The sequence below is a fragment of the Siphateles boraxobius genome, unplaced genomic scaffold (assembly GCF_051911475.1).
Source record: "Siphateles boraxobius isolate OS27281-9 unplaced genomic scaffold, OSU_SipBor_1 99, whole genome shotgun sequence".
In the NCBI taxonomy this organism is placed as follows: Eukaryota; Metazoa; Chordata; class Actinopteri; order Cypriniformes; family Leuciscidae; genus Siphateles; species Siphateles boraxobius.
The window spans coordinates 2,814,081-2,835,000 of NW_027509229.1; the positions used below are offsets into that span (position 1 = coordinate 2,814,081).

General features: G+C 38.5%; 1 protein-coding gene across 1 annotated transcript in view; it reads left to right on the forward strand.

The window, feature by feature from the left end:
• l1camb (L1 cell adhesion molecule, paralog b) overlaps nt 1–20,920 on the forward strand; it is a 252,651-nt gene that overhangs the window by 211,624 nt on the left and 20,107 nt on the right. Inside the window, exons 10-23 of the mRNA XM_077225092.1 lie at nt 3,299–3,430; nt 11,848–11,991; nt 12,232–12,343; nt 13,074–13,234; nt 13,814–13,967; nt 15,291–15,418; nt 15,489–15,590; nt 16,373–16,576; nt 17,559–17,629; nt 17,753–17,978; nt 19,323–19,438; nt 19,871–20,096; nt 20,183–20,305; nt 20,896–20,920. The exon at nt 20,896–20,920 is cut by the window's right edge and continues 152 nt beyond it. Of these exons, the coding sequence (XP_077081207.1) occupies nt 3,299–3,430; nt 11,848–11,991; nt 12,232–12,343; nt 13,074–13,234; nt 13,814–13,967; nt 15,291–15,418; nt 15,489–15,590; nt 16,373–16,576; nt 17,559–17,629; nt 17,753–17,978; nt 19,323–19,438; nt 19,871–20,096; nt 20,183–20,305; nt 20,896–20,920 (1,924 nt within the window). The remainder of the gene's footprint in view (nt 1–3,298; nt 3,431–11,847; nt 11,992–12,231; nt 12,344–13,073; nt 13,235–13,813; nt 13,968–15,290; nt 15,419–15,488; nt 15,591–16,372; nt 16,577–17,558; nt 17,630–17,752; nt 17,979–19,322; nt 19,439–19,870; nt 20,097–20,182; nt 20,306–20,895) is intronic.

Below are 20,920 nucleotides of genomic sequence, written 5' to 3' on the forward strand. Positions count from 1 at the left end.
ATGAACTGAAGAGAGTGAGAGTAAATGGTAGTCTCTCAGCCCCCTGATAACATCTCCAGGTTCTCCTCAAGGATGTATTTTATCTACCTTATTGTATATTTTACATACAAATGATTGTATAAGCAACTATAACAATAAGTATTTGTTAAAATTTGCAGATGACAGTTATTGTCATGGTCCAGTGGTCTATGATTTCGTAAAATGGTGTGATGATGCCTGATTACATCTCAATGTACTCAAGACAAAAGACATGAGTATTGACTTTAGAACACAAACACATCCTTCCCAAGACACATTTATTAAGAATAAGAAGGTGGGATGTGTGGAAAGCTATAAATATCTGGGGACAATTATTGATCAAAGATTGCGTATTGATTTGAACACAGAGGCCTTGTGTAAAAAGGGACAGCAGCGCCTTTACGGTCTTAGAAAATTTAGATCATTTAACATAGGCAACTCACTGATGGAATTGTTCTATAAGTCTTACATAGAGCCAGTGTTGTCCTTTTCCATTAGCTGCTGGTTTGGAAATCTTAGTGTGAAATACAAAACTGCACTAAATATATTAGTCAAAAACAGTGGGAAGATCATAGGTAAAGAGCAAAGATGCTTGACAGGTCTGTTTAACAGAAATGTTTTGAGTCGATTCCATTCTGAGATTTTAGACAGAGAACACTTCTTATATCCAGAGTTCTCTATGCTGCCCTCAGGCCGTCGTTACAGATTACCTAAGATTAAAAATAAAAGATACAAATACTCCTTTGTTCCGAGTGCAATTAGACTATTAAATAAGTCTTAAAGGTATTGATTAAGGTTTTTATATTTTTTATCCTGTATTTTATGTATTTATTGTATTTTGTAATTCATAATATGTATTGCTATTATTATTATTATTTTTATTATTATGTATGGTATGTGTCAGTTTGTGTCTGTTTATCGGTGCTGCATCCAAATTGCCTTTAAGGGATCTTAATAAAGTTTTGACTTTGACTTGATACATCGCGACATAAATCTTTTGATTGTCACCATTGTTGAGATTAATATGCTGATTGTTGATGTCTGTGTTTGTCTAAATCATGTAGAAGTTCAAAATGTTTAATGCACTATATGATTTGAATATCCATCAAAATAATTTATTAAAGTCACACTATGTAGTTTTTCAACCTTCATTATATATTTCCAAGACCCTTTAGATGGTACATCGACTTACAATAGGTTGAATGACACGTCTGCCATAGCCTGACAGTGTCTGTATCGCTTTTACTGGCACTATGTAACTTCGGTTTCGGGTAGTAACCCGAGCACAAAAAAAACTACAAAATTCGACTGCTTTACGGCATACGTCACTTCCCCCACTTCCTCAGATTCTGACGTGAGAGCCCAACTAGCGTTTGATACCCCTCTGTATGTTGTTGTCATGACCGAAGCAACAACTAAAAGGTAGAATGCAAAGGTTTTGTCAGAGGAGACTAAAAGAAGAAAAAGGGAGAGTGACAAATTAAAAGTCCGGACGAGGATCACTATTGGAGGGAGAGCAAGACAGTTTGAAGACGGTGAGAGTGTGCGCGCGCGACCGACTCTCTCTCTCTATGCTCGTTCTTTCAGTAACATGCACCCTGTCACAAGCGCAGCAGTCAGTCATCTATAAAGTGTTTATACATTTATAAATAAATCAGGGAGTCAGGGAGCTGACTATCGCGCGAAATGTAAAAGGCTGAATAACATGACCTGGCCATGTTACGGAATCTATCTGGTCCTCCATTTATCTTCATGAATCAAGTAATGCTAGTAGAGTAGCGAATTATCAATCTGGTAGCTATACTAACATGCTAGTTTACGATGGTTATAATAAATAATCTTTCAGGATAACTATCCTAATGTCTGCAGGCTGATATGTTTGTGTATTTATTTTTCTGGTGAAAGTGTCTTGCCTCGAGGCTATAATGCAAATCGATTTTTAAAATTTGCAGATTCATCTAAGGTAGCTTGATATTATGATATTGACGATATTTGGCTATTACCTACCACACAAATATTGAATTGAATTAGCATATCCGTTATCTAAAACAGTACACAATAGTATACTATAATGAAACTGACTTGTAAACGTGAGCTATCCGATCTTTTGACGTTTGAAAAAAATAAAACCCATGAAATTATATTCATATGACATGCTGAAATATATGCCAATGTACCTGGGATGAAGACATTTCACACGCAACGCTGGCAGTCTGCCCGCGAGAACTCAAGACAGTATCGGCTTGTCAACAAATGCACACGTGTATCGCCTGTTGTAACCATGACAGATTTTACGACAGTAGTAGAAGACAATACTGTTTCCCAACTGTAGGGGGACCCCGAGAGCAAAAACCGCAAAAACGCCATAGTGTTGCTTTAATGAAACATTGCTGAATTTCATGCTGTAGAAACACAGAGCTACGATAATCAATAAATAAAAAACGCAAAATTAAAGATTAGATACAGAATGAGATCAGTGATTCAAACGCATCCAGAATGACTATGGCATCGTCACAACAGCCAAAAACACCTGATCAACTTCATCTTTGCTTTTCTTGCCCTAACAAATGCACTTTACAAAAACACAGTTACAACAACAAGAAAAAAAGGAGTATTATAAAGTAAAGGGTTAATAATCCAACAAAAGCAAACACTGATCACCATAATGGCGGCGACATACTTTATTATTTTGAATAAAATATCAAAACCTCTGTTAATTCTCAACAAGAACTTCTGTACATGAATGAAAGATACTGCCTTGAAAAAAAAACTGGTTTCAAACTCAGTGTGGCTGGAATTCAGTTATAGTTTCTGCTCATCTCTTACTCTTTTTCATTTTTTGTTTCTCTGTCCTTCAATGATTCTGCTTATCAGGTGTTCATCAGTGTCTGAATTCACTTTTTGTTTTCATTCACTCAGTCAAGTGGACTATATTAATGAACTAATGTAGGGAATAGTGAATGAGGGTATAGAGTGTGCTTTGGAACACAGCCTCTGAGTGTCGACTGTTTGAGCGCTGTTAATTCACAGTATATTCGTGTAGGCTACTTTCTCGAAAACAAATATTACCCACAATGCAAATGGAAAATGGTATGTTACTCTCAGAATTTGGCCATTTTTTACAGCAAGGTTTTACAGTGCACCAAAAAGAATTTTGAAAATGAAAATAACAGAACAGAATGAAGTCTTGTTTTAAACCCATAAACTGACTAACAAAATCAAAGAGATCACTGACGCCCTAGTTTTGAAAGTATTACAGTTTGATGTTGATTTTTTGCAGCTGCTCCTTACTGGACCAAGTGGCCTGAGGACCAGCTGTACGCCCCAGGAGAGACTGTGAAACTGCAGTGTCAGGCTAATGGGATACCAACCCCAAATATAACATGGAGTATCAATGGAGTTCCTATTACAGGTACACAACAGGCCACAGCTGCATTTCATCTCTTCATCTACACTGTTAGACCTTAGCAGGCTTTTTACAGTAAAATACTGGCAACACTTGCAGAAACCGACTGCCTTAAATTGACCAACTGTCGTTTAAATGTATGAACTAAAATTTATAATGTACTAATAATGTGAGCAAAGTATTACTGCGAACTTATTTAATTTGAGACCACTAAAAAAATATTGTAAATAAAGAGATTTCCACTGGACCAGCGACTACACAATCACCGCAACATGCGGTTGCAAAGAAAGCAACACACAATGTATCATCAATGTTTCTAGATCTTCTCCTGGACTGAAGCACAGACTCTACTCTTCAGCACAATAGTGACCCAAAAAACTAAATCTTACAGTAAACTACTGGCAACAGTGTTGCCAATATATAGCTGTTTTATAACTTACAATTTATTACTGTTAAAATACAATTTGTGGGTGTGTCTTTTTATCTTACACTGTTAACCCTTTCAACCCCACAGGAAAATCCACACTACAAAGAGTAAAAAGTAACATTGATTGTGTTGCAGTGAGATAATTAAGGGAATATGTAAGTGATGTTGAGCATTAGTGATGAACACCTGCTGTTAACAAGCAGAATCACTGAAGGAAAGATGAACACAAGAACAGAAAATAGTAGCATCCGATGCAGTAGAAACCGATGCATCTATTACAAATCCTGACGATGCATATGCATCGATCTTGAAACATGTATTTTGAACCGTGAATTGTTTATTTCGGTCAATATTCTATAGCGATTCAGTGCTTTAAAATATATATACATTAAATGACTACATGCGCGAATTAATGAGGTGTTGTGCGGCGTCATTTGGCGTCCTCACAGCTCTCCTTCACAGATACTCTCGGCACTGTTTACCATCTTACACTGGATTTCGCTCGCGCTCGGTCCCATATAGCTCTCATCTACAGATTTTTGAGTAGTCCATGTTTGAGCTCTCCTCAGGACAGCCACTGATGTTCACATGAGCAGATGACAGCTCTCTATCGAGAAAGCAAGTCTTGAGTCAAATCGCTCAAGCCATTGATAAAGCTGCCATGTCATTGCGCGGGCACTGCTATGAAACAACGCGTTCGTTGCGTGGAAACGTCGCCGCTATTTTCTTTAAGTTAAGATACCTACGTTTTACGGAAATACCCGTCCTGAGCAGTTGAAGTAAAACCCCACTTATTCATAAATGCGCAATTTATTACGGAAAGATCAAACGCATAATATGTGTCTAAAATGCACACGCTTTCGATGAATCATGAATGATGAATGAAATTTAACTTAATATTAATTACACTGAAATAAAAGCGCGTGGTTTATCCATCAGTCAGATGCGCATTAAAGTTGCATTCGTAATCGTTACTATAGCACAAGTAGACACCCGGCGCATTTTCTTTCAGAATCATAAGGAAAATGTTCAGTATAAAGAGAACAAAGAGTATTCCACGAGGAATACTTACTATTCCATGAGGAAAGTTAGTTAAGGTTTAGTGGGAAAGTTCATGGTATTTTCAGTCTCACAATGGAAGGATGTTTAATGTACCAGGAACCCTTTAAGGTTGTGTATCCATTAACACTATACTACAAAATAGTTAGCATGATGAACTAACAATACTTTTAAAGCCTTTTTAAATCTTGTTTTACATTTCTACAAATGCTAATTTATAGGCTTTGGAAATATTTTTTATAATAATAGATTCATTAAAGACTAACATGAACTAACATTAACAATAAACAAAATGTCGTTTTTTTTTTTTGTCCCCACTCTCTGACCCCCGAAGACCACTGTGTAATTCACACTATGACTTAGACCCATTGGGGGAAGCATTTAAATAATCCTATGAATGCATATAAAAAATGAAGAATCGAATCGAATTAATCGAATCGCATTGAATTTTAATGTGAATCGCATTGAATCGAATCTTTCTGAATTTGCAAAAATCGTTCTTGAATTGCATCGAAAACCTATGAATCGTGAAGCGAATTGATTCGCTGCTACCCAAAGATTCACAGCCCTAGAAAATAGAGTACCACAAGAACTACAACTGACTTCCAGCCATTACACATAATTACACTTATTATTACCCAGTTTGACTTTATTTCTGTCATACATCTTCAGACGTTGTTATTGAGATGTTTAATTGAAAATGATTGGTTTGAAGTTATCATTATAGAGATCAGTGTTTGCTTTAGTTGGGATGCTGACCCTTGACTTCTAAACATCAGCTTTTCTCTTGCTGTTTAAACTGTTTTTGTAAGCCACGCTTGTGCGCACACACGGTTTGTGAATGTAGTTTGTTATAGTGATTATGATGAAAATATCATCATATAACCTATTCATTCACTAATCTCATTTGGAGTTTGATACTGTATCAAAAGTGTTACATTACCACCACTGTGAAACTACAGTAAAGAGTTACAATGATGAATTTTTTTAACATCTCATGTACAACCAAGGAAACAGAGCTACACTCTCTTGCAGAAACAGAGATGTAAACAAATCAGCACGTCTCTCAACAAGGGTGGCAATCATTTGTTTTATTTTTTTATTCATGCAGCAGTGCATGCTGGGAGTTTTATACTATCCTGGAACCCAGCATGCATTGTGACATGAATCTTTTTATTGTCACCATTGTTGAGATTCATATGCTGATTGTTGATGTCTGTGTGTGTCTAAGTCAAGCAGGAGTTCACAATGTTTTAATGCGCTATATGAGTTCAATATTTTTCAGAATTACTTATTACAGAAATTTTGCTGGATTTCATGTTGTAGATTCACAGATATAAGATAAATATTGAATACCCATAAATTCAAAGCTTACATAAAATTTGATATCAGGGAATTTGGTATGTCCAAGATGATTATGGCATCATCACAACAGCCAAAAACACCTGATCAACTTCCTCTTGACTTTTTTTGTCATAACAAATGTGCTTTATAAACCCACAGTTACAGCAGCCAAAGATAAAACTAATGTTAAAGAGTCAAGAGCCCAACTAAAGCATATACTGATCTCCATCATGGTGACTACAAACTTCATTATTTTCCATAAAACATCAACAATGAAATATCTGTTAATTCTCAACAAGAACTTTTGTACATGTATGAAAGAAATAATGTTAAACTGGTTTGTAAACTGGTTTCACACTCAGTGTGGCTGGAAGTCAGTTGTAGTTCTTGTGTTTCTCTTTTTTCTGTTCTTGTTTCTCTGTCCTTCAGTGATTCTGTTTATCAGGTGTTCATCAGTGTCTGAATTCCCTCAATTCTTTTCATTCAAGTGGACTATATTAGTGAACTAACGTAGGGAATAGTGAATGAGGGTATAGAGTGTGATTTGGAACACAGCCTCTGAGTGTCGACTTTGAGCGCTGTTAATTCACAGTATATTTCTGTAGGCTACTTTCTCAAAACCGATAAAAATGAGCCAGATTGGACTGCTTTCTACAGTATAATACTGTTTTAATGGAATAATACTTTCAGAATTGGGCCTTTTTTACAGGAAGAGAGTTAAAAGTGTAGTTATCAAAAGCACAAACTCACCTGCATGTACTAAGGGTTTTAACCAAAACACTATCACAGCTGAGGAGTACACAATCATTACTTTTGAAATATAGTAATTATAGTCATAATGATTTTCGGCAAATCATCAACCGAACCACAGGCTCGACTCTTCAGCACAATGGTGACCCCCAAAACTCACACATACCAGAAAACTAAAATAATAGAACATTAAACACTAACAGATCTCCCCTGTATATTAATATTGAGCAGAATACATCAAATAACACTTAATCTTAAAGCTCCAGTCGGTAAATCTGGCAGATTGAGTGGACTTAGGCAAAATTTTGAATGTTTACAACTCTCATGCCCCTCCCCCACTATCAACGAATACCCTCCCACCGAGTTCGTGCTCGTCAGTGCCTGAGCAACAGAGTTTCTGTGAACGCGCTCGTCTCATCAGCATCCATCAACACCATGGAGTATTTTGTTATTGTTGTTTTGTCATTTTGGAGTAGATTGTTACGAAATGGATTACCCACCAATTAAACGTAAATAAACACCATCGTCTGTCTGAAACGCTATTGTTGCTGTATGTGGCAGACATGGTAATTGTACATTTTTCTACTGCTTATATATCAGAGCTAGTAAGATAGCACATACAATAACAGTAGCTTTACTACTGTTCTTACTCTCGTAAGAAAGATAGAGTAGCATTGATTCTTCCTAAAAGCCGAACTTTATCCCTTCATCTGGACATGTTTATCCACCTAACGTTACATTCACACGGATTTCAGTGCAAACAAACAAACCTGCCCAACAAGTGCTAACATTAGCTATCCATACCAACACATTTGGGCAAACATACTTAGATTACTAACATAACACTAAGAAATAAAGGTACTGGTTGATAAAGCACAATTACCTGTGGAATTACTATAACACTAAGAAATAAAGTAACTGGTTGATAAAGCACAATTACCTGTGGAGAAGAAATGTTGCAAGCTCTGCATCCAGCTTGAACCCAATTAAATCACGTTAATCTCTCCACCTTTCAAATGCCGATCCGATGTTGATCCTGGTTTATTTACGCGCTTTCTTTCTTTACTTCTTTATTTTCAGCAGGTTTTCTCTTTTCCTGTGTTGTTTTTGACCTCCTAGCTCTTGAGGTTAACCGAGGAATTGGAATCTTTTCCGCCATCACTCTTCATTACTGCGCAAACTTCAGGCGTGTGCATGTGATTGTAACGTGCGCGAGGGGGCGTGTGCACGACCTGTGATTGACAGTCAGATCTCACACCCCCCTGCGCTGATTGGACCCGATGATCCGGGACGGGTGGATTTTTCCAAAACAAATAACACGCTCCAGGTGGAGTTAGAAGCTCGGGTTTTTTCTAAAACCACTTTATTTATGTTGTTCTGTCGGATTATAGTGTCGATTTCACTGAATATGATCAAAAAATTGCCTAACAAGCCAGAGCTTGACAGATCCACCTCCTACGTCCTAAATTTTGCCAAGTTGTGAAACTTTCTGTCTGAAAATTTAATCCTAACCATATCCCTACACCTAAACCTAAACCTAACCCAACCCATAAGATATCCCTACACCTAAACCTAAACCTAACCCAACCCATAAGATATCCCTAAACCTAAACCTAAACCTAACCCAACCCATAAGATATCCCTACACCTAAACCTAAACCTAACCCAACCCACAGTGGTGGGCTGTGCATTTCACACCTAGGCCTTCAGTGAATTAATAAGTTTTAATAGCGTGGCAGCACACAGACTCTCTATAATTGTTGTGAAATTGCTGTTTTTATTTTGCACTGGCAGGTATAGGGTTAATGCAGTGAGTTGGGAAAAGGCCGGTAGAGAGAAACGAGCGAGTGAGTTTGGTGTGTGTGTTAGTGTACAGTGGTTCTTGCGTCCTGATTATAAGTTCAGAATCGAAGCCTCCCTTGTCTTGTCTTTCAAGGGTTACAATAGTCCCTTGTCAGACGTTACAATAATTTGAATGTTTGAAAAAAAACATTAGATCATAAATTTACAAGAAAAATTAAGAAGAAAATCCTATTCACCACGGAAAAAATGGGTGCTAAAAAAGCATTATACTCACCAAAACTACTGATTATGTTTTACACAAAATCCATCCTAATTTCTTTCCTCGAAATGACTTCAATTACTCTGGTGTAGCTACAGGTTATCTGTGCGTTTCAGTCAGTTCTGTTTTTACCCGGACAGATCGAATAGAGTTCCGTGACTCTGCGTTAAGCTGGATAAGACTGAATAAGGGATTTTTTCCGGTAGTATTGAACCTGCTGGGGGTCGAGGAGGGAAAGAAACATTTATTTGTGGGTTGAAAAACTATAAAATCTACAGAAATGTATTTTAGTTTCTGCAGTTCGCTATAGATGTGGTTAGCTAGCTCTGATTACCAGTAATAGTACGCGCTCTGACCACCCAATCAAAGCACGTGAAAATACTGACGTTATTGTACGCCTGCTAGATGGCCTCGATGCAGTCAATTTTTTTATCCAAAAATATAATTGGATAAACCTTTTCCAGCTAAAGAATCAGGCTTGTTCATTTGCAAGGAAAACAGATATCCCAGCCGATTGGCTGATTTTCAGACAATTGAGAAATAAATGTACTGCAGCTGTAAAAAGGCAAAATCAAACTACTTTATCAGTGCTATGACATATGACTGACTATGATATACTTTTGAGTAATCTCTCATTTATCGGGCTGGGTCCTGATGCCTGCAGATGGTTCTTTAACTACCTGACAGATGAACTCAATCCGTCTTGGTTGATGGGGTTAAGTCAGAGCAATTAGCATTACTAAAAGGGGTGCCTCAAGGTTCAATAATTGGTCCATTGTTGTTTTCATTGTATATAAACAGTATAGGTGATGGTATTAGAAAATGTCAAATTCATTTTTATGCAGATGATACTGTGTTGTACGCTACTGCCCCATCAGCAGAGCAAGCTTTAAAGATGTAGGAGTCTGATTTTAAGATTTTACAGAGATCTCTTTTAAAACTTAAATTGGATATAAATGCTAAGAAAACAAATTTTGTGTTTTTTTTCTAAGTCAAAACTTTCCTTAAGAAATACTTTTGTACTTACTAGCCTGGATGGTACTCCATTTGAACAGGTCTCTGAATATAAATATCTAGGTGTATGGTTAGATGATAGGCTTTCTTTTAAAAATCATATTACTGAACTTAGTAAAAACCTAAAAATCAAAATGGGGTTCCTTTATAGAAACGGGGCTTGTCTGTCATCTTCTCACAGAAGGCAAATTATTCAGGCCACTTTTATGTCTGTTCTAGATTATGGTGACATCATTTATATGCACGCTTCAACTGCCACATTAAAACCTCTGGATGCTATATATCATTGTGCAATTAGATTTATCACTGGTGATAATTATCACTGTATTTATATATTTATAACTCATCACTGTATTTTATACCAACATGTGGGATGGACCTCACTTGCTGTGAGACGTGAAAAATAAGCTCTCCTTTTTATTTACAAAGCTCTTCTTTTAAAATGTCCTCCTTACATATCTTCTTGGCTTTCTATTAGACATACAAATATTTTAACAAGATCCCAAAGGTTGATTACATTAAAGACCCCATCAATCTTAACAGAGCTGGGTAGGTCTGCATTTAGTTATTTTGCCCCCTATATATGGAATAAATTTCAGATCAAACTTCATATAAACAATCTTGTGTCCCTGGCCCAATTTAAAAATGTATTGGAGGATTTATATGATGTCTAATGTGTTTGTGATTGTTTTTGTTGATTTGGATGTCTTCACTGTGTATGTATTTTTTATTGTGTGATATTGTATAGGGTTTACATGTTTCACAGGGCTCAGCTGAAAAAGATACCTCAGTCTCAGTCTGGTTCCCCTTTTAAAATAAAGTTTATTAATAATAATAATAATAATAAAAGCACTAAAATAAATATACAATACTGGAAGCAGCGCAACCAAGAAAAAGCTGTGAGATTAAGAGAATGGACTATTGGGAATAATGTAATACTCATTCATGGAAAAAATATATTAAAGTGCAAGTCAGTGATTCTGATAGTGTTTAGGCCAGCGGAGAAGGCCTTGCTGGTCCTGACGGCCCACCACTGCCTACCCATAAGATATCCCTAAAATCAGAGGGAAATTATAGGCGTATAACGCTGATGTTGAAGCACCAAACCCTGGTTGTGAGCCTAAACCCTTGTCCCTCAAATCTGATTGGTTGAATGGAATTTGGATCCACAAACATGTTGCACTTGGTGAAATCAGGTCCCCATTCAGTCAATCACTACGAGTTACGTTAGTAACTGACGAATTAGGGTCGTGCCTGAGAGCTCGTCAATTCTCCCTCGGCACATACCGTTCCTACGATTTGCGTTCGAGGGATGGGCATACCAGTACAAGGTCCTCCCCTTTGGCCTGTCCCTGTCACCCCGCTTCTTTACGAAGGTCGCGGAGGCCGCCCTTCTAATTTTCTATGAAGACCGCACACATTGTTTCAGGACCTCAGATCGGCTCTTTGTCTGTTATGAATGCCAGCTGAAGGGAAAGGCTGTCTTTAAGCAGAAGTTGTCCCACTCGACAGTGGATGCCATCGACTTGGGGTTCCAGTCCCTGGCCCTTTAATCGTAAATGCGAAAGAGCCCTGTCGGTCACATCGCGGTGCCCTTCAGAACGTGATTTACCCCCCGGAACGAGATTTCTACCGAGGGTGCCAAGAGTGCACAAAAGACTCTTGCCTTATCTCACAAAAGATTTTATATAAACAATCTTGCAATATTTTCAGACAATGTTTCTCCTTGTAGACCTAAAGGCTTCTGTTGTTCTCTGTGTGTTGTAGATACGGATTTGGACCCCAGACGGCATATGAGTCCTGGGACTCTGACCCTGCACAACGTTCAGTACAGCGATACAGCAGTCTATCAGTGTATGGCCACCAATAAACACGGCAATATCCTGATCAACACACACATCCATGTTGTTGGTGAGTGTTATTAGTGTAAACTTTGATCAAATGCAATTTGATTATTAGTGCATCTTCACACAACACGGTAGAAAGAAGGGGAATGATGTCACTCCAGGAAGGGTTCAAACGATGTAATGTGTGCTTAAAAAGGAGTGGACCATCGTTTTGTACTTCATTCATGGCAACATACTGTTGCAACATACTATTGTTTTTGTGAGATATTTCTATAACGGCTGTACCTGGGCTTGTGTCGGTCAGAGCTGCCTGCTCAGATCCTGACGGCGGATGGGCTCGAGTACAGTGCCTCAGCTGGGAAAACCGTCCTGCTGAAGTGCCGAACCTTCGCTTCCCCGCTACCCAAAGTGGACTGGTGAGCATGTGTTGTATATTTTCCCAAGATGAATAGCAATGATGCATATAATCTTCTATTAACTCCTTCCCCGCCTGTGTTTAGAAAAAGTTGCCAGCCACCCCCAGCATTTTTGATAATTTTCACAAACATTTCATATGGCCCTCAGAATATTGTTTTGTATGACTATCTGAACATGCAATACATCAAAAGAAAGTTTAAGAAAGCTGTTAAAAAAAATAATCTGTTTTTAACACTGTTTGTACTTTGTTGATAAAACATTTGATTTTTTTTTGATTTTTTTATCAACACTTGAATATGTGCAAGTTTCGTATAAAAACAAAAAAATTAACAAAAAGCTGAGAAAATCAACTACATCCCGATCAGATTCAGAAAGATGATCAAAACATGGAGTAGATGGAGTCCATCAACACCCCTAATGCTTGCACAGTCCTATAGCTCGTCCTGGGTCGACATTTCATTCAATAACATTAGGCAGTAAACTCAGTACAAGAGTTTTACAATATTAATTATACCATGATTACTTTAAATTTGTATCATTAAAAAAATCACTGTAAAGATGTTTACATCTGGAGAAGCTTACAACTGAGACAAGGGCAGCAGAAAAACTTGAGAAAGATGAATGCACTAATAATAAAGCAGTATGAATAGGTCTTTGAGGTTTGTCTGCCAGATGCTCGGATGTGATGTTGTCTTGTGTGTTTAATCCAGTGTGTCTGAATGTTTGCAGGGAGATTGTAAACATTGGTCCAGCTCTTGCTAATCCTAAAATGTCTCAGATGACCGATGGAAGTCTTAAGATCAGTAACGTGAGCAAAGAGGACAGCAACATTTACAAATGCTCAGTAAAACCCAGCAACATGAGCATCAGTGCTGAGCTGAAGGTCTTGAGTAAGTGTCCAAATCCATCATAAAATCATCATCACAAGAAGCGTAGATCACTCTTTTCTTTGAGCTTTTGAGGGTTGCATCAACGAATCACCCTTGTTTATTGTTAGCCAAATAGCTGTTTTTTGACAGTTTACCCACATAGCATCATTGTGACGGTCCAGATCCGGCCCACATCTGGCACACGTGAAAAGATGATCTGGCCCACATGCAGTGTGGAATGACGGCCCTTGGGTGGCTCACTCCTGTTTGCCAGATCTGAGCCACAAGCAGGCCATAGCAATGCCACATGTCAGCCAGAGCAAAGAAATAAACCAGAACTGGACCTTATCTGAGCCACAAAATCTGTGTATAAGTAATATAATATGCAGTAACGAAAAAAAAAAGACAATAGATTTGAAATGCATGGAGATGGTTCCACGGGGAGAGAAGTAGTCCTTAAGAAACCTGCTGCAAACTCACTTTCACAAACTTACATTTCTCCCCACATGATCCATCCCTGGCCCACATTTCAGCTCTTATATGGAATTGTGTCACATTATGGAAGTTAAATGAGTCATGAATGTCTTTTCATGTCTCCAGACAGAACTAAGATTGTAGACCCTCCCCAGGATCTCCATGTTCTACGTGGAAATGATGCTGTTTTACAGTGCAAATATACAGTGGACCACAAGTTAAAAGATCCCACAGTTCAGTGGAAGAAGGACGGACACAAGATCACCACATCTTATGATAAGTAAACACAAAATTTGAGCTTATTTGTCTCTAAAACCTACCATCCTTGTCAATTGATAGTGCACATTTTCTGTTGATTCTGTTCTTTTTTTCTTTGTTTTGAGTAAAATATTGTGTAAAAGATATTTAAGTGTAGTCATTATTATTTGCATTCATTTAATAGCACAATATGTAAGATTTTTGGATAAAAATAACATTTATAGACAACAAACTAATCATTGTTATATAGCTCAACAATGTTAATCTTATTATTTGAATTGCTTATTTTCTTGATTTTCTGCAAGTTCCATGTTTTTACCTTGCCTTCGAGAAAAACACTATTTTGTCAAGTGGCTAACATAATATAATCAGATCCAGCTTTGTTTTTAGTAACAGTAATGCAGCATTTTCTCCAACATACAATATGGTAATAAATTACAATAAATTAATTGCATGCCATTTAGCAACACAAGCCATCCAGCATTTATTAATTTGATATTATAATCTAGCTCTAGCTCACTGCAGTGTGCAACAAGCACACGCACGCACGCACAGAGTAAACGTTATAACATAATTTTCAACGGACAAATGTAAGTGATAAAACAGCTCTGCGTTACTCCACATACTCTTGACCGTAAGAAGCGGAAGCGGTGACATAATAAAAGTCCCGCTGCTCTTGAGAAATCGTCCCGCTCCACAGCACTCGGCCCTGCTCGGCTTCATACTACAGTTATGCTAATAATCTCCTCATGAATATTATTTCTGCCCAAGTTCCGTTGGATTCCACCGGCTGTGAGATGAAGACAACCACTCCCATGATTCCGCGCTCAATCTCAGCGTCATCAAGCTACACCTTTGTTTTGAATAGGCGACCTCTAGCGGCGAAAAACTACATATTGTGTCTTTAATCGTACAGTATCTAATGTATTGCCATTTTATTGGCCACTAAGTGATCAGAACAATCCCATGAATATCTAAACGTTGCATATAGCAACAACTTCAATGCAGTGTTGGTAAACCAGAGTGTCATATGTGAAGTTCACACTGTAATTTTGGGAGGAGTGAACCCATCTAATCTTTCAATTAACTGGCGGAGGATATAACCTTGTTCTGGCATCAGCTGTTTTGGCATCCCTCCACCTCCTCCATACTCATCCTCCGGGCATTAGGTTATCCTCGAGCCCATCCTCTGCGGACAGCAAGCCAAATACACTTAACCTTATTAGCTTAAAGGTTATATGGGCAAAGGAACTTGTGAAGTTGTATGCATTTCATTGTATGGATGAATTCCTTATTTTGGTGGCTTTGCTGGTGTTTAATGTTTGCTTTTTCCACATGGCTGCAGGTACACTGTATACCCAGATGGCTCTCTGAAGGTGACCGATGTTCAGATGAAGGACACAGGAATCTACAGCTGTGAGATCAGCACTAAACACGACTCAGACAGCGCCACGGGCTCCATCACCGTACAGGGTGAGTCTGTCTCTTCCGATCAGACATGCTGTTTTACATTGCTTTGCTTCATGTGTTTGACGCTCCTCAGATAAACCTGCTTCTCCTACCTCGCTGGAGTTGTCTGAGAAGACTGACCGTAGTGTCACCCTCTCCTGGATACCAGGCGCTGAAAACAACAGCCCCGTATCTGGTAATTATGATCAAATCATTGACTATTTTCATAATAGCCCACCATTGACCCCTTTCTATGTTTTATTGTATTTATTTAATCTTGACAAACTTTAAATCATTAGAAAGGTCGGTAACACTTTATTTCGATGGTCCACTTTAGAAATCCTACTAGCTATAAGTAACTATATTGCAAATACATGTCACCTTACTCTACTAACCTGAACCTGAACAGTACAGTCTACTGATACTCTAATGAGAGTTAGTTGACATGTCATCACCATCACCATAGCAATAAAGTGTAACTGAAAGTTCTAAGGCTTGAGGTTCTTTTTTTAATCTCTGTCTTATTGTAAAAATCTTACAGTGACACTCATTTCTTAATGTTTGTAGGAAGGTATGGCTTTAATATGAAATCTGAACCTCTTATACATCCACTGAGAAAAAAAAACTCCTGTGCACGTCTCATCAGAGACTCTTACTGAACTACGTCCCTCTGGCCTTTAGTCCAACAGTGTGCTCATTTGGAGAATATCTTGTGGATTCTCATTTTTTTCAATTTGGGCATTAATGGCCCTGTCGATCAAATCCTCAGTACACTCCAAATGCTCCAGACAAAAAGTTTTTCTCAAGAACTTTATTGGATCCGTTCTGTTTTATTCAGGAACAAAACATCCAAACTCTAGACAGCAGACATTCATTGTTCGAATTGTGAATTTAGTAAAAGATCTGATTCGAAACATGTTTTGTTCATGATTCAGCTACATTATGATTATCTGGCCTGTCGTCTCTGTTGTCCACCAGAGTATGTTCTAGAGATGAAAGAAGAGCAAGTTCCAGCCGGATCCTCCCGGTGGAAGAAGTTTCAGACAGTCCCTCACGACGTCAAACACCTGGAGGTCATCCTGCAGCCGTACAGCACATACCACTTCCGGGTCAGCGCGGTCAATGCCATAGGCCGCAGCGAGCCCAGTCCTCCCTCAGACTCGTACAGCACCCCAGCTGCCAGTAAGACACTCTGAGCTCTGAAACACTCCATCAAATACATGGAAAAATGCAATGGAACTTACAACACAATCTATTTTACAAAGTCGTGATTTTGAATGAATTGCGTAAGAGACATGACCTCACCCCTAAACCAGTCCGCCAATGGTTTCGCCAATGGGGTGTAAGCAGATCCAATGAAAATATGCGTAGAGATTGTACGCATTAGCCACCAATTCACCAAAACATAAAATTGCCATGAGAGCATTTTGGAGCAAAAATTTTTTTTTTCAGTTTTTAAGCATTATTACTTGTGAGAAATGCTGTAATTATGATTATTAATCGTTTTCCCCGCCACTGATGGAGATGTCTGGCAATCAGTGTTTTCACTGTTATACGATAGGGGGCGCTATGGCAATCTCTGAAAGAGTTCTGAATCTCCGCATCACAGGCCAAAAACATGTAGAAAAAAGTGACATCATATGTAAACAGATGCATATGTAAAACAACACGATCATTAACATTTAACAGCATATAAATAAAAAAATCAGGTGTTGATGGACTCAATCTACTCCATCAACGTTTTGATAATCTTTCTGAATCTGATCTAAATGTAATCTTTGGCTAAATGAAAATTACCCACATTCAAGTGTTTTGAAAAAGAATGCATGAAGCTAGAATATATATGTGTGTGTGTGTGTGTGTGTGTGTGTGTGTGTGTGTGTGTGTGTGTGTGTGTGTGTGTGTGTGTGTGTGTGTGTGTGTGTGTGTGTGTGTGTGTGTGTGTGTGTGTGTGTGTGTGTGTGTGTGTGTGTGTTTTTTTAAGGCAGTGTTCTTCCTTTTGATATATTGCATATTCAGATATTCATGCAACAAAATATTCTGGGGGCCATGAACATTTTTGTAAAAATGATTAAAATTCTGGCGGTGGCTGGCAACTTTTTTAAATGCTGGCGGGGAAAGAGTTAAGAAAGCTTTATGTGTTAACAATCTCTCTTGTGCACAGGACCTGAAATGAACCCAGAAAATGTGACGACTGTGTCTACTGATCCAAACAGTATGGTCATCACATGGAAGGTGATTAACAATCTTGTACTGGAGAAAAGTCTTCTCCAAAAGAGAGAACCATATTGCACATGACAAAGAGAAGATTGACATTAGCATCATGTTTAATCTCATTTTCTTTCTTGCATTTGGAAGGAACTGGAGCGACAGCATTTCAATGGACCAGGTTTAAAGTACAAGATCTACTGGCGTCAATCTTCAGACAGAGATCTACACTGGAAGGAAAGCAGCGTCTCCAATCCTCCGTTCATCGTGAACGACACTGGGACCTTCATCCCCTTTGAAATTAAAGTTCAGGCAGCCAATGACCTTGGTGCCGGACCAGAACCAGTTGCAAAGATCGGCTACTCGGGAGAAGACCGTGCGTTTCCTAATATCTAGATGAGTTCATGAAAGCCTGCTGCATTGACCCAATCTTTGCTTTATCTTAGCCCAGCATTTCCATAATGTCCAGGTTGCCTTACGCTGATTAGTGCCAGTTTTGTGTTGATCAGAAAGATACAGTTCCTACTTTCTGAGGATTCTCAACTTCCTCTCTTACAGTTTTTCCCAATTATTTACATGCGTTTGCTGAATCTTTCTTCCACTTTCCCAAAATTATAAACACAAAATCACAAATGCAAAACTCTACAAACACTGCATTCAAAACTATTTTAATCCCTTTCCAAATTAGTTTTTTACACCAAAATGACACTGACACACACACACACACACGCACACACGCACACACACACACACATTTTATTCCTTTTGCATTGCCCATGTTACACTGATATTGTTAACAAATATTGTTACATAAGTACACTAATATATACACCTACTCAAAAATACATGCAATATAGTAACAAACAAACTCATTTGCAGTATTTCCAAAATGCAGTAAATTTGTGTTTTGAATGTGACACTTTCCATACCCTACAGGAGAAAATGATAACATTCAGTAAGATAAAGAGTTTTCTCTACAAACACATACACTATGTACTTTCGTTGTGTACTCTTTCAAAAACACATGAAGTGTGAGAAAAAAGACATTAGGCTTCATCCTGACTCCTATTCTGTTCTGGCTGCCGCAGCTCGTCCTCATCACAAGCTATGTTCTCCCTGGCTAAACAATAGGGAATCTCCTTCTCTTCCTCTGTCACCTCTTGCTCGTTTCAATATTGTTTTCCATTTCCCTTTGAAACAGGTCAGCTCATTTCGTTTTTTATATTGGTTAAGCTCTGATTTTGAAGTGAAAATTCAGTAGAAATTGTTTCCAAAAGTGAGCAGTGTTGCACTTTAGTGTAAAGAGCATGGCATTGGAGGGCTAAAGAAATTTTAATTTTGAATGTTGTGCCTGATGTAGAGAACTGTGTACAGTTTGGCAAACAATGTGATTTACAATTGAAAACTGAGTGTAAAGCAAGACTGAGCCTCCAATTCCACAGACTTGCTTTAGGGATTTTGAAAAGGATTTTCAGGTTTTGGTGATTGTGTTTCAAGTTTAAATCTTTAATGTGTAAACAATTGGGGAAAACTGTAACAGTAAACTTTACAGTGAAACTGTAAAACGACCTCTGCTTTGATCCAGATTCTGAATACAGTATTTTATAGAAATCTTTTGATACAGAGTAAATCAACTCCTTTACAAAGAAGTTGTAACAATGTTGTATTGCTACTTTTTATGTCAAATAAACTCAAACTCAACTCTCTCAATCTCTCACAGTACCCCTGGAAGCTCCGTCACAAGTGTCAGTCGTCGAGCTGAACAAAACTGCGGTCACGGTTAGATGGAGTCCAGTCAGCACAGAATCTGTCCGCGGACACTTGCTAGGCTACAAGGTACACAGTCTTGAAACCATCATTCAGTTTCTGCACTTGGCTGCTGATTCTTATAGCTGGGTTTGGTTACACTTTACTTTAGGTGGCCTTAACTACTATGTATTGACATAAGAAAAATAAAAAACCTACAATTTTCTGTGAAACTACATGTTGTTCTGGAAGATTCTCATATTTAATGCTGATGAGCTTGAGGTTAGGTTAGGTTTAGGAGTTATGGTGGGTTAGGGTTATAGGGGTTAAGAGTTTGGGTTAGGGTGATGGTTGGGTTACGGTTAAGGGTTAACAGAGTAACTGCACTTGTTTATTAAATGCAAGTGCTTTAAAAGTGATATTAGAATGCTCCAACATGTATGTATATAATTAGTAAATTGCATCAAATCGTAGTTAAGGCCACCTAATATAAAGTGTGATCCTCGTTCTTTTTCTCTTGAGATCCATCTGAGAAGGAAGGGCCCCAGAACTCACAGCCGACGAGGCCTGGCAATCCGATCTCCCGCCGCGGACAAGAACAGAGTGATTGAGGTTCCTGGACACAAGCTGGAGGAGGTCGTGAGCGACTTGCAGTTTTACTCCAACTATACTCTGACAGTGGCACCTTTCAACAGCAGAGGTGAAGGTCCGCATTCAAAGGTGTATCACTTCAGCACTCCAGAGGGCGGTAAGGTCACTTTTCTCAGTGCATGTGGAATGATCCTCTATGAATGTGGATTTAGATTAACTGAACGTGTGCTCCTCGGCATCTAGCTCCCGGACCAGTTTCATCCTTGACCTTTGAGAGCCCGTCTGAGACAGAGGTCACGCTGCACTGGGAACCTCCACACAAGCCCAACGGGGTGATCACAGGATACCTGCTGCAGCACCAAGAGAGTGGGTCAAACGTCCCGATCTATAAACACTATACATCTATACAGTATTACTGTATATCCTGAATATATAAGCTTTACAGTCAAAACTTCTATGTCAGCAGCAAAGCAGCTCTACACAGAATAATACAGTGGCAGGAAATTCAGTGTTACAGTCTGTATCGGTAGATTATACTGACTGCTAGTGGAGAAAAACCTTGTGAGAAACCAGGGCTTACAGCACAAACACAGTGTGACTGATGATTCCCAGCTACAACTGAGTTAGTATTTTACAAACGAATGGCATTTAGCTTAAACTGATACGTACTACGTACTATGTGCTAATAGCGTACTATGAAGCAGCTTGTTCATCTTGGAGATATGGTTGTGACTGAAATCAGAGGTATTAGCTGTAGTTTGGCCAGAAGACCAACTAGTGAGGTCTCTAAATATGTCAGTTAAAAATGGCTCACTATTTGGCAGGTACTTTGTTAAAGTCCCCCTTTTTATGCATTATTTAAAAAAAAAGAGTTATCGGTCATTGATGAACACCTTTATAAACGCTTAATGTAGGGTGTTATTTGTTCTGACTGGCTTCTGTTCTGTGCTGTTTAGTTGTGCCTGGAAGCTCGAGCCCACG